Here is a 13,611-nt window from a genome sequence, read left to right as displayed (position 1 = left end):
GTGGTGGGTGCACAACACACGCGCACAGATGCGAGACACATGCACCACATGGGTATGGCTTTTTGTAACTCCACTGTCATGGGGGCACTTAGACAAATTTCACATCCAGCTCAACAGTGATCATCTGCTGACTGTTTTTGTACAAATAGCACGAATGGCCACATGTTTTCTAAGTGTCAAGCGAGCGGTCTTAGATGTGTGTGTGTGTGTGTGTGTGTGTGTGTGTGTGTGTGTGTGTGTGTGTGTGTGTGTGTGTGTGTGTGTGTATGTGTGTGTATGTGTGTGTGTGTGTGTGTGTGTGTGTGTGTGTGTGTGTGTGTGTGTGTGTGTGTGTGTGTGTGTGTGTGTGTGTGTGTGTGTGTGTGAGACCTGGAATTTAGCCAACACCTGTCGTGAGAGGGATCAAATGGGCTCTCACAGCGCACACTGTCTTTCAGCCGCTGGTGTGTGCAAATAGTTGTAGCAACAGGTGTACGAGGAGTTGGAGGCAGCTTCGATTTACATACGATTCCTTCATGCGCAATTAATGCGCAGTGTGACCACATTCATACTATGTGTGAAGGGGCCTTGACTAATGTATTATCTATGAGTCTTGTTTTGAAGTTGCATCAGTTTTAACAAACACATCAGCACGTGAATTTGCTCTTGAAAAAGCCACGTGAGGCCACTTAGCTTTTAATATATACGTGATTTACAGCCCCCTGCTGGAATGGCTTATGAGTGCAGAATGTAATTATCACTGTCCATTGTTCACTGTTGTTATGTAATATCTGTAATTTGTGCAAAAATATTAGTCCTATCAACATTCCACTTGGCTTTTAGGGCCCCTTCACACATAGTGCGAATATGTACAACTCATGTTGGAACAGCTTGTATGAGCGCACCATGAAACATTGTGCCGATGGGCAAGCATACATGATGCTGCTGCGATAGTTCGTGCACGCGGGAACACAGCAGTGTTCCTGCTCCGCAATGTGGCCCACACTGCTCGCATTTATTTTTTCTTCACACCTGCTGCTGTGAAGAAAAAATAAATAAAAAAATACATGTTGTGACAGTTTCCTGCATGCGGGCTGCAGCATGCAATGTGTATCCACATCGTCCAGCTGCTGTGAAAAGAAAAAAAAAAATAAATACATGTCACCCACATTTTTTGAACCCACACTTTCCAAAAGCTCTGATTGCCAGTCAGAAACTTTACCACTGAGCTACGATCGATGTACTGTGATGGAGCAACTATCTTACGGCAATAAAAGTACTCACCCTCAGCAATAACCAAGTGTTTGCCCAATCTGTTACCACAAACATTTTTTAATTAATTTTTTTTTTGTATCTATTGTGATACATTTTGAGTGACAAATCAGCAAAAAAAAAAAAAAAAAACTTCTCTTCCCAACTGCCTAAAAAGGCACTGTAGTGATGTCACAGCATATTTCTGAAAAGTTCAAGGATTTTCGACGTAAAAGCATTTTGAGTGGCTGCAAAAAAAAGGTGGTTTGCCCTGGAAAAGTATACTAAATACACTGTTTTGTTTGTTTGTTTGTTTGTTTTGGAGGTGGCTGCATGCAACCATATATGCTCCATTCTCCTGTAGAGCATTCAGAAAAAAAAGACACTGGGGCCCAGACAGAAAACAAAAAACAAAACACACACACACACCATATGAACAGAGAGGCTAAGGGTAGCAAAATCAGGCCAAGTACAGACAAATTGTGCAAAAACTTTTTTAATTTTTGTACTCGATTGTGCCACAGAACTGAAAATGCATCTGCTGGATTTTTTTTTTTTTCCATTTATTTATAAAGGGACCATGTATAATAAAGAATATAAATGTTTCCATTTGATGTATTGTACCAGAGTTAGCTTAAAGCTTATTCACGTCTGCAGGTCTCCCACAATCATGAAAATGCAGCTAAAAACATAAATTCAACTTTTTATATAATTTTTTTGCCAAAGAATTATCCTATTAGCGGCTCCTTCTGCAATCCTCGCACCTCTCTATTTCGTTCTTTCGCTGTCTGTATGTGTGCACAGTTGAGATAAAGCTTGAAATTCACAAGTTGAGGCACATTCCAGGGTGTTCCTCTCCATTCCAATCCTTCGGATCCTCCGGCCATTTCCAATAAGGAATGTCAGTTTCACTATTTTACGAGAACTTAACTAAATCAAACTCGCGTCTGCATGATGCCCACAGCTCCGCCCCTTACAACATGAGGCTTTGAGAGCACCGTTTTGGCTCTGCTCTGTCCAAATGTAAATCTTCATGTGCAATTATATCAACTAAACATTTCATCCAGTCTGCCTGCTCAGCTTTTTCTTTTCTTTTCTTTTTTTTTTTTTTTTTTTAGGATTTGGTGTCTGCAGCCATATTACAGTAGAACTGTAATCATATCTAATTAAAGCAGTATTTCATGAACTTTGCAAAACAAAAAAATTATTTTAACACCATTTAGTGTTGCAGATCTGTTTCAGCTTTATATAATGAGATCCTTACATAGAGATTTCTGTTTCTAGAGTGGTGGTAAATGCAATGGTGGAAAGTCATTATGTCTGCAAGAGCCTAGGACACTTGAACTTTGCTTCTATATTTGTATTTTCTTATACTTTATACTTCTACTCCATATCCAATCCAATCCAATCCACTTTATTTATATAGCACATTTAACAACAAAAATGTTCCAAAGTGCTGCACATACAATAGAATCACGATAGATAAAACTCCAGTAGTCAAAAATTAAAAATAAGAAAATTAACAATAAAATTAACTAAAATGTACAAGATAAATAAATAAATACATACAGCATACAAAAAGTAAAACCAATAAAATCTACCAAAATAAAAACAAAACCAATAAAACAGAGGACCACACAACTCACTCAGTATTAAAAACCAGTGAATAAAAATGGGTCTTCAGACGAGACTTAAAACACTCCACTGTGGGGGCTGTTCGGACGTGGAGGGGCAGAGCGTTCCAAAGTCTGGGGCCAGCCACAGAGAAAGCCCTGTCCCCCCTGGTTTTAAGTCTCGTCTTGGGTACCACGAGCTGGAAATGGCCCTCTGACATCAGAGCACGCGCCGGAGAGTAAATTTGTAGGAGGTCAATGATGTATTGAGGGGCCATTCCATTCAAAGCTTTAAAAACAAACAATAAAATCTTAAAATCAATTCTAAAATTAATAGGAAGCCAGTGCAAAGATGCAAGAATTGGGGTTATGTGATCACGCTTCCAGGCTCCTGTTAAAAGTCACGCTGCAGCGTTCTGGACTAACTGCAAACGGGAAAGAGCCTGTGGGCTAATGCCGAAATAAAGTGTGTTACAGTAGTCCAGACGACTTGAAACAAAAGAGTGCACAACTTGTTCAAAAAGGCTGAAAGATAAAAATGGTTTTACCTTTGATAAAAGACGAAGATGATAAAAGCACAATTTCAAAACACCATTGATTTGTTTATCAAATTTAAAATCGCTGTCTATCGTGACGCCAAGGCTGGTGACCTTGGGACGTACAAAATCCTTAGGAGGTCCCAAGTCAACAAGGGTACTTCCAAACAGCATAACCTCTGTCTTGCCCTCATTAAGTTTCAAAATATACTCCATATATTTACTCTATATATGGTAAAAGGTTTTATAGCTAAAGTTGGCATTTGTTTCCATGCAGCAAGATCTGTTGAAGGTCTAGGACCTTGGGACATTTCAATGGCACTGGGGTGTGTGTGAAGGGGAACATACTGTACATAAAGCCGTCGAGCAAACTATATTATTAAATCAGTAAGCCTTTAATACGCCATAAAAATCACAAGCTCCTCAACGGTAAAGTCACATAAAATAAAAAATATGTTAAGAAATCACATTTTGCAATTTTGCAGCATTAATCTCTCTCTCTCTCTCTCTCTCTCTCTCTCTCTCTCTCTCTCTCTCTCTATATATATATATATATATATACAGTATATATATTGATAACATTTTGATCCAAGTGCAGTTTTGCTTCAACATTTTCAATGCAGGACTTTTACTTGTAATACAGTATTTCTACAGTGTGGCATTACTGATCTTAGGTCTGAATACTTGTTTCGCCACTGGGTAAACGTAATAATAGCACACAGTCAGCTGGCAAGATGGTGCAAGTGGTTAGCACTGTCCCCTTGAAACATTTTTCAAATAAAGCAGTGCTCAACCACCCACAACTGCTGCTGTAACCGGCCTGCATACTTTGAGCTGAGTTGTGTTTGTGATGCTCTTGAGAAACTTCAATTTCATGTAAGTAGGAAGAAAGCTGCTGCTCCCTTCAGCAGAGCATTGCAAAATAAGTACCACACTTGTGTGTGTTGAAAATAGATTTCCCTGAAGATGTAATTATTATATCAGAAAACACATTTTTGAGTGAAGTGGAAGCTGGAAATGCCACAGTCAAAGGTTCCAGGTGCCTTGTGCTACTCATGTACAAAATATAACACTGACAGAGGACTGCAAATTTGCAATAACAAACATCTAACATAGTATTATGGTCATGGTGAAATTTCCATCAAACATGACACACAAAAGTTGACAGATTAATATGTTTATGAAGTTAATATATCAATATAATCCCAGAAAAATCACTAAGGTTCCTTGGAAAATGTCCTGAAAGCCCAAGTTGCTCCTGTTGTACAGTGGAGCAACTTGTATGGCAAAATATTGTGTGAGCGGTGTGAGCGTATGTGTGATTATATAAATATGCACACATATGCACAAAATCCACTCCGCTGTAAGTGATCTGGATGCATGAAGACCTTTTCACATGAAACGCTGATGTGATTTTTGGCTGGACTGAGGAACTACACAAAGTCTTTTTTTATGGAGGTCCAAAGCCAGTGCACAGACGACACGTTACAGTGGAACACCAAAATGTAAGTCACTTTTCTGTTGTTTATAAATTAATAAAATATCAAATGACAAGGATTTATTTTAGTCATTATATAACAAAAATATTTAATGTTTTTACTTTCTTTTAATGGAATGAATATTTAATTCGGTGAAAGCTGGAACAAACCATTCAATGAGCCGAAGCCATTCACAAGCAAAGATGGGGCAAGGATTACCACTTTGTGAACAACTGCATGAAAAACTGCTTCGGCTTGTAAATATATAGTATTTTGTATGTAAGTAGGTATGTGTAGGTGTATATTTATGTTTGTGTATATATATGTGTATATATGTATATGTGTATATATGTGTATGTTGATGTGTATATGTATGTGTGTGTATATATATGTATATATATATATATTGATATCGGTTTAGGTGTGTAGGAATTTATGTGTATATGTGGCAAAGGGTATTACTGGTTGTGGGGAAGAAGGGGTAGGGATAAATAAGCTGATGCTTCACCCTACCCCTTTTCGGACATGTTGGGTACACAGTAGGAACTTTTTTGTTGTTGTCTTTACTGATCTATCTTGTAATTGTTGTTGTATCAAATGTTCGAAATAAACAGTTTTCATTCATTCAAAAAAACAGTCCAACAGTTTAAGAACAATGTTTCTCAACATTCAATTGCAAGGAAGTTAGGGATTCCATCATCTACAGTCCATCATATAATCAGAAAATTCAAAGAATCTGGAGAACTTTCTACATGTAAACGGCAAGGCCGAAAACCAACATTGAATGCCTGTGACCTTCGATCCCTTTACCACTGAGCTACGATCGATGTACTGTGATGGAGCAACTATCTTATGGCAATAAAAGTACTCACCCTCAGCAATAACCAAGTGTTTGCCCAATCTGTTACCACAAACATTTTTTAATAATTTTTTTTGTATCTATTGTGATACATTTTGAGTGACAAATCAGCAAAAAAAAAAACTTCTCTTCCCAACTGCCTAAAAAGGCACTGCAGTGATGTCACAGCATCTTTCTGAAAAGTTCAAGGATTTTTGACTTAAAAGCATTTTGAGTGGCTGCAAAAAAAAGGTGGTTTGCCCTGGAAAAGTATACTAAATACATTGTTTTTTTGTTTGTTTGTTTTGGAGGTGGCTGCATGCAACCATATATGCTCCATTCTCCTGTAGAGCATTCAGAAAAAAAAGACACTGGGGCCCAGACAGAAAACAAAAAACAAAACACACACACACACACACACACACCATATGAACAGAGAGGCTAAGGGAAGCAAAATCAGGCCAAGTACAGACAAAATGTGCAAAAACATTTTTAATTTTTGTACTCGATTGTGCCACAGAACTGAAAATGCATCTGCTGGGTTCTTTTTTTTTTCATTCAATCAGGCGGCACTGCATTAAAAACCAATATCACTGTGTAAAGGATTTTACTACGAGGGCTCAGGAACACTTCAGAAAACCACTGTCAGTTAACACAGTTCATCGCTACATCTACAAGTGCAACTTGTTCGACCATGCAAAGCGAAAGCCATACATCAACAACATCCAGAAACGCTGCCACCTTCTCTGCACCCGAGCTCATTTGAAATGGACACACGCATTGTGGAAAGTGTGTTGTGGTCTGATGAGTCCACATTTCAAATTGTTTTTGGAAATCATGGACGTTGTGTCCTCCGGACAAAAGAGGAAAAAGACCATCCAGACTGTTACCAGCGCAAAGTTCAAAAACCAGCATCTGTGATGGTATGGGGATGTGTTAATGCCCATGGCATGGGCAACTTACACATATGTAATGGTACCATCAATGCTGAAAGGTACATCCACCTGCAACACCTGCTGCCATCCAAGCAACGTCTTTTTCAGCGACGTCCCTGCTTATTTCAGCAAGACAATGTCAATGTCCCAGCTTTTTTGAAACGTGTTGCAGGCATCCATTTCAAAATGAGCAAATATTTGCACAAAAACAATAAAGTTTATCAGTTTGAACATTAAATATCTTGTCTTTGTGGTGTATTCAATTGAATATAGGTTGAAGAGGATTTGCAAATCATTGTATTCTGTTTTTATTTCCATTTTACACATCGTCCCAACATCATTGGAATTGGGGTTGTACTAAGGAGTGGCTTCCATCTGGCCACTCTACCGTACAGGCCTGATTGGTGTACCGTAATTTCTGAACTATTAGCCGCTAATTTTTTCACACGATTTGAACACTGTGACTTTTGCAATGATGCAGCTAATTTGTGGATTTTTATAGGCTTTTTCCCCAAGAACACAGTGTAAGCTTCAAATCAGCTTATAGCAGGGCTTAATTTGAGGGGGAGCAAGCCGGAGCGTGCTCCGGAACCTCGGACGTGCGCTCCGGAACCTCTGACTTTGGCTCCGCCAGCTATTTATACTGGATCTGTGATCCGCCACCTCTCTTGACTAACAAAATATTTTTAAAAAAATCACCGCGATTGCTCTCACTGCCAATCACACTGCCGCCCTCCTGTCTACTGTGCATAATTGCGCCAAATCTGGCAACAGGTCCAGAGGCTATGCTCGCTGTTTTGATCCGGATGTTGATCATAGCCGCAGAGCTCCGTGGCCACCGAGAGAGGACTTGGATTCTTTGCGGGTCCCGCATCCGTACCCCCGGAGCCAGTGAGTGAAGGGAGAGCCGCGCATTGTGTTCTGCGTGTGTCTGTTTATAATCTTCTCACACGGAAGAAAAAAGAGAGTGTTTACACAAGAGAGAAAAGTGAGAAAATGTTAATGCCTGTTTGAGAAAAGTGTGTAGTGAGGGGTTTTACAGCCTTAAAACATCTATAATAAGTGTAATAAATAGCGCTACTTTGCGGATTTCGTTTATCGCGGGTTATGCCGCGTTAGGCACAATCAGACGCTACAAATCTGCGGGGGTCACGTGGTGACGGACGCGCCTCCTTCGCCCAGTGTGTTGCTCTGCTTGGGTGGACTTTCGCTGCGAAAATTCTCATTAAGCTCTTATGGGGGTTTCCATCAAAACAAGACCATATTTTCTTATGGCACAGCAGTGGGAACAAAGTGGGGAAAAAAATAGAAACAAATATGGACAATAAAGCTGAGTTGACTCACTTGCACTCGCCAGGCATGTTGCACGTCCCGTGTTGGAGGCTGCATCCTTGTTTGCAGATGGCTGATTAAAAGCAAAAAAGGAGAAATGTGTTAAAAACACATACAGTGTTGGTCTTATTATTCGCCATCATGTCTCAAAAGCTAACATTCTGTCACGTCTGGATGTGTGTCTGGGACTGCACTGCGCTAGCCTTCAAACCATTAAAACCTCATTTCCTGTGGTTGTGTGTTCACGAACCTCTATGCTGTGGTGACAATGGATGGCAAGCTAAAAAAACGTTAATGGGAAGGATCTCCGGCACTGATGAGAGTTTCCAAGCATTCTTCAGATTCTTACACTGTGACACTTGGCAGGAACTTCCAAATTCTTTTCCAAAAAAGGCAGTGAGTTAAAAAAAAAAAGAAAAAAAAAAGTGAGAAAGCTGAAACCATGTGACTGGAATATTTAAATGTTTTCGTTATGAAGTGGATATTTGGGGTCAGTTGTTTGTAATTAAAAAAAATAATTTCAATTTATGTTCACTTCATTCAGCCAATGCATGTTGACTGATATTTATGTATGTTAAGTGCATAATTTTGAGCGTCGAGACTCCGACGTCATCCAACCCTGCAGTTTGACCTGTAGGAGACTGGGGAGTGACAATATAAGCACTACCCCGGGAGATCACAGTCAGAGAAAACAGGCGGATGCTGGGACAATAAAATACAAACAAGTGATCTTTTCAGTGCAGAGAATTTGGCAGATAGGGAAGGAACCATTTAATTTTAAAGTCAAGAAGTGCATTTATTAGCTGATAGTGGTTACATGACAAGAATGCATTGGCGATGCAAAATGCTATGATTTTAAAAAAGCAAAACAAAACAAAAACAAAACAAAACAGAGGTCCTGTGATTGCTGGGCTTGTCATGTTATTGTTCTCTGCCTGGATCATGAAACTCCACAGATAAATAAAGGGTTAGAGGTAGGATTGGACAAGAAATATTCACGTCTATATTCATAATCATATCTAACACTCGATATCATCAGCTGACTATAGGCAAAAAAAAAAAAAAAAAAAAATTATTTTTTGTATACATAACAAGTGCAAGTGCATAGTATGTGTTTTTATTTATTTATTTATTTATTTATTTATTTATTTACCTTTTTTATTTTTGTTGTTTTCTTATTTTCTAGAGAAACACCAACAGTGCAAACCAGAAAAAAAATGAAAAGAAAAGAAAAACAGAAACAAAACATAGCTCAAGCCAATCCAATAGTATATAGGTCTTGGCGCTAAGGAGCAGTGTGCATGATCCAACTTAATCCTCCTATTCTGGTTGTCATTTTGAGATACTCAGGTATCCATGTTTCCATAAAACTCACAGTATCTGTTCCTTCTGTACCTTCAGTCCCACCACATGAACATTACACCAACATGCACAATTCTCCAAATTGTCAATGTGTTCCACCATTCCACTCACTTATTTCTTCAGCTTTGTCACTTTAGCTTGTAGCAATTCCATTGTGGCTCCACACTAGCTATCCTGCTCTCATCCTCGACTCGACCCCCCCAGCACCTGTATTTGAGTTGCTTGGTCCTTTATAGCTGCGAGTACTCTATCCACTGCATAGTACGTGTTTACAAATAAGTAGCGTGTGTCTCATTTGGTTTATGCACTGAATTTTTCCTAGTGAATACTGACATTTATCAAGGATGTGTTCTGGGTCCCACACTGTTCGATTCTTGCATGGACTGGCTGTTCGGTAGGGTTGCGTAAACGAAAACCTTAGGTGCCCTTGCTGGAGAGGAAACATTTGCTGACCTTGACATTATGCACTGTGCTCTGATCTTTGGCACACAGTAAATTCATTAATTCTTTTTATTAAAAATGTGCAAATTACCCAGTGAGCAAACCATTTGTCCTTTCTACATCTTCTATTCACTTGAAATGTTTCTTATGCTGCGATAACACATAGGCAAGACAAATTATGAATGTCATATTTGTGTCATTCTTAGCACATTCCTGACATTCTTAACGTGACTTAACGCATCTAAATAGGTTTGTTAATAGTGCATGTTGGTGCGTGATATTCGTGGAGCATGGCTTTGGCTGTCAAAAAATCTTCCATGAATGTCACGCACCACCCTCATTTCACCTCATGTCATGGAGGTTGCAACTGACTGTGTGGAGCTGTCTTGATTAGTGGTGATCCTTAATAGAGCATGACAGCGTTCATCTTTGAAGTGCACACAATTAAATCCTGCTGCACCACATTCAGTTTCATTGCTGTAGTATGCTGAAGAAGGACAGTGACACCAAGTCGGCCAAAAGTCTCGTTCCAATGCTCATCAGCGCGCTCCTGCAGGTGTTCCACCTGCTGCTGCTGTGCGTGATGTTTGGGAAAAGTGAGGTGAGGGTTCTCAGCCATTGAGACAGAAGATGTTTAGAAGTTTAGTCTGCAGCAACTGCACTTCTTGATGCCCTATCTCTCTCTCTATATACATTCATATATATATATATATATAGTAGTGTTCACAATAATAGCAGTGCTATGTGACTAAAAAGATTAATGCAGGTTTTGAGTATATTTCTATATTTCTTATTGTTACATGGTAAACAAGGTACCAGGAGATTCAGTAGATTCTCATTAATCCAACAAGACCAAGCATTCATGATATTCACACTCTAGGCTATGAAATTGGGCTATTAGTAAAAAAAACGTGGAAAAGGGGGTGTTCACAATAATAGTAATGTGGCATTCAATCAGTGAGTTCGTCAATTTTGTGGAACAAAAAGGTGTGAATCAGGTGTCCCCTATTTAAGGATAAAGCCAGCACCTGTTGAACATGCTTTTCTCTTTGAAAGCCTGAGGAAAATGGGACATTCAAGACATTGTTCAGGAGAACAGCGTAGTTTGATTAAAAAGTTGATTGGAGAGGGGAAACTTATATGCAGGTGCAAAAAATTATAGGCTGTTCATCTACAATGATCTCCAATGCTGTAAAATGGACAAAAAAAAAAAAAAAACAGAGACGCGAGGAAGAAAACAGAAAACAACCATCAAAATGGATAGAAGAATAACCAGAATGGCAAAGACTCACCCATTGATCAGCTCCAGGATGATCAAAGACAGTCTGGATTTACCTGTAAGTGCTGTGACAGTTAGAAGATGCCTATGTGAAGCTAATTTATTTGCAAGAATCACCCGCAAAGTCCCACTGTTAAATAAAAGACATGTGCAGAAGAGGTTACAATTTGCCAAAGAACACATCAACTGGCCTAAAGAGAAATGGAGGAATATTTGTGGACTGATTAAAATAAAATAAAATAAAATTAAAATAAAATAGTAAAATTGTTCTTTTTGGGTCCAAGGGCCACAGACAGTGAAGACAGTGAAGCATGGCGGTGCAAGCATCATGATATGGGCATGTTTCTCCTACTATGCTGTTGGGCCTATATATCGCATACCAGGTATCATGGATCAGTTTGGATATGTCAAAATACTTGAAGAGGTCATGTTGCCTCATGCTGAAGAGGACATGCCCTTGAAATGGGTGTTTCAACAAGACAATGACCCCAAACACACTAGTAAACGAGCAAAATCTTGGTTCCAAACCAACAAAATTAATGCCTCACAGATGTGAAGAAATCATGAAAAACTGTGGTTATACAACTAAATACTAGTTTAGTGATTCACGGGATTGCTACAAAAGCAGTTTGAACATAATAGTTTTGAGTTTGTAGCGTCAACAGCAGATGCTACTATTATTGTGAACACCCCCTTTTCTACTTTTTTTTTACTAATAGCCCAATTTCATAGCCTTAAGAGTGTGCATATCATGAATGCTTGGTCTTGCTGTATTTGTGAGGATCTACTGAATCTATTGGTTTCCCATGTAACAATAAGAAATATACTTAAAACCTGGATTAATCTTTTTAGTCACATAACACTACTGTATATATATATATATATATATATATATATACGAGGTCTATTAGAAAAGTATCCGACCTTATTATTTTTTTCAAAAACCATATGGATTTGAATCACGTGTGATTGAGTCAGCCAAGCTTGAACCTTCGTGCGCATGTGTGAGTTTTTTCACGCCTGTCGGTTGCGTCATTCACCTGTAAGCAGGCTTTGAGTGAGGAGTGGTCCACCCCTCTCATCGTTTTTTTCATTGTTTAGGAATGGCTCAGAGACTGCCGCTTTGCTTGATCAAATTTTTTTCAGAAACTGTGAGGGACATCAAAGTGGACACCATTCGAGAAATTCAGATGGTTTTTGGTGAAAATTTTATGGGCTTCAAAGAGATTACAGAGCTTTAAGGACGGCCCAGAGCGACCGGTGGTGTGCCGCGCTCCGAAGCCATTGACAGGCTGAGCGACCATTTAATTTCTAAACGGATGGCTGTATGGATCCGTGACCATCGTGTGAAATTTCTCTGGTTATCACAAGAGCTGGACAGCAACAATTTTCCAGCAGATTTCACTTTTAACAAGAGATTTTGTCATGGAAAGCCGAGCAGAGACTTTGCGCGTCACGATGGATTTGCTACTGGAACGAGACAAAGCCACCTCCATTTTGGTCTCACAGGACGGCTTTGAGATGGTGTTCAGACAGCTGTCGGTGGTTTTTCCATTGAGTGATTATCCGAGAAATTGTGGATGTGCCTGGACATGCCAGAACATGTCCTGTGAGGCTTCATCACGGCGTTGTTTTGCGCCATGCGGCACCGCCGCGACGCGCGAAGCCTCCTCTCCTCTTTCCATGACAAAAACTCCTGTAACAGTGGAATGTGCCATTCATTTCCAAACTGGACGCTATGTTTTATCCGGGATGTCATCTGACTAGCACAGGAATTGTGAAAAGACGTGGACATCAGCACTTTTTCGGCACATTGAGACAGACGTGCGGAGGAATTCCGCGCGTCGCGGCGGTGCCGCATGGTGCAAAGCAACACTGTGATGAAGCCTCACAGGACATGTTCTGGCATGTCCAGGCACATCCACAATTTCTCGGATAATCACTCGATGGAAAAACCACCGACAGCTTTTTCGAATGGTGTCCACTTTGATGTCCCTCACAGTTTCTGAAAAAAATTTTGATCAAGCAAAGCGGCAGTCTCTGAGCCATTCCTAAATAATGAAAAAAATAACAAGAGGGGTGGACCACTCCTCACTCAAAGCCTGCTCACAGGCGAATGACGCAACCGACAGGCGTGAAAAAACTCACGCATGCACACGAAGGTTCAAGCTTGGCTGAAGCAATCACACGTGATTCAAATCCATATGGTTTTTGAAAAAAATAATAAGGTCGGATACTTTTCTAATAGACCTCGTATATATAGTGAATGTTTCTAAGTTCAATGGTATGAATATTTCAAGAGGTGAAAGATGAAATGTTCCATTCAAGATTCCAGCTTTCACCAAATTAAATATTTGTTCCATTGCAAGAATGAAAAACATTCATTATTTGTATACAGTAGTGGCTAAAATAGATCCTTGACATTTGATATTTTATTAATTTATAAACAACAGAAATGGGACTTACATTTCGGTGTTCATCACTGGTGCTTTGACGGTCAACAGTCCAACACAAACTTGTTCTCAGTCAACTTGGAAAAAGTTAGTTCAAAAATAATTGTGACAATG

At 39.5% G+C, this 13,611-nt stretch overlaps 1 protein-coding gene across 2 annotated transcripts in view; it reads right to left on the bottom strand.

Annotated features, from left to right (window-relative positions):
- Positions 1-13,611, bottom strand: part of LOC117532088 (protein jagged-2-like) — a 216,973-nt gene that overhangs the window by 89,714 nt on the left and 113,648 nt on the right. For both annotated transcript variants that reach the window (XM_034195329.1, XM_034195330.1), the window contains exon 5: positions 7,975-8,035. In XM_034195329.1, the coding sequence (XP_034051220.1) occupies positions 7,975-8,035 (61 nt within the window). The remainder of the gene's footprint in view (positions 1-7,974; positions 8,036-13,611) is intronic.

Source organism: Thalassophryne amazonica, chromosome 19, assembly GCF_902500255.1.
Source record: "Thalassophryne amazonica chromosome 19, fThaAma1.1, whole genome shotgun sequence".
In the NCBI taxonomy this organism is placed as follows: Eukaryota; Metazoa; Chordata; class Actinopteri; order Batrachoidiformes; family Batrachoididae; genus Thalassophryne; species Thalassophryne amazonica.
This window is presented reverse-complemented; position numbering and strand designations above follow the sequence as displayed.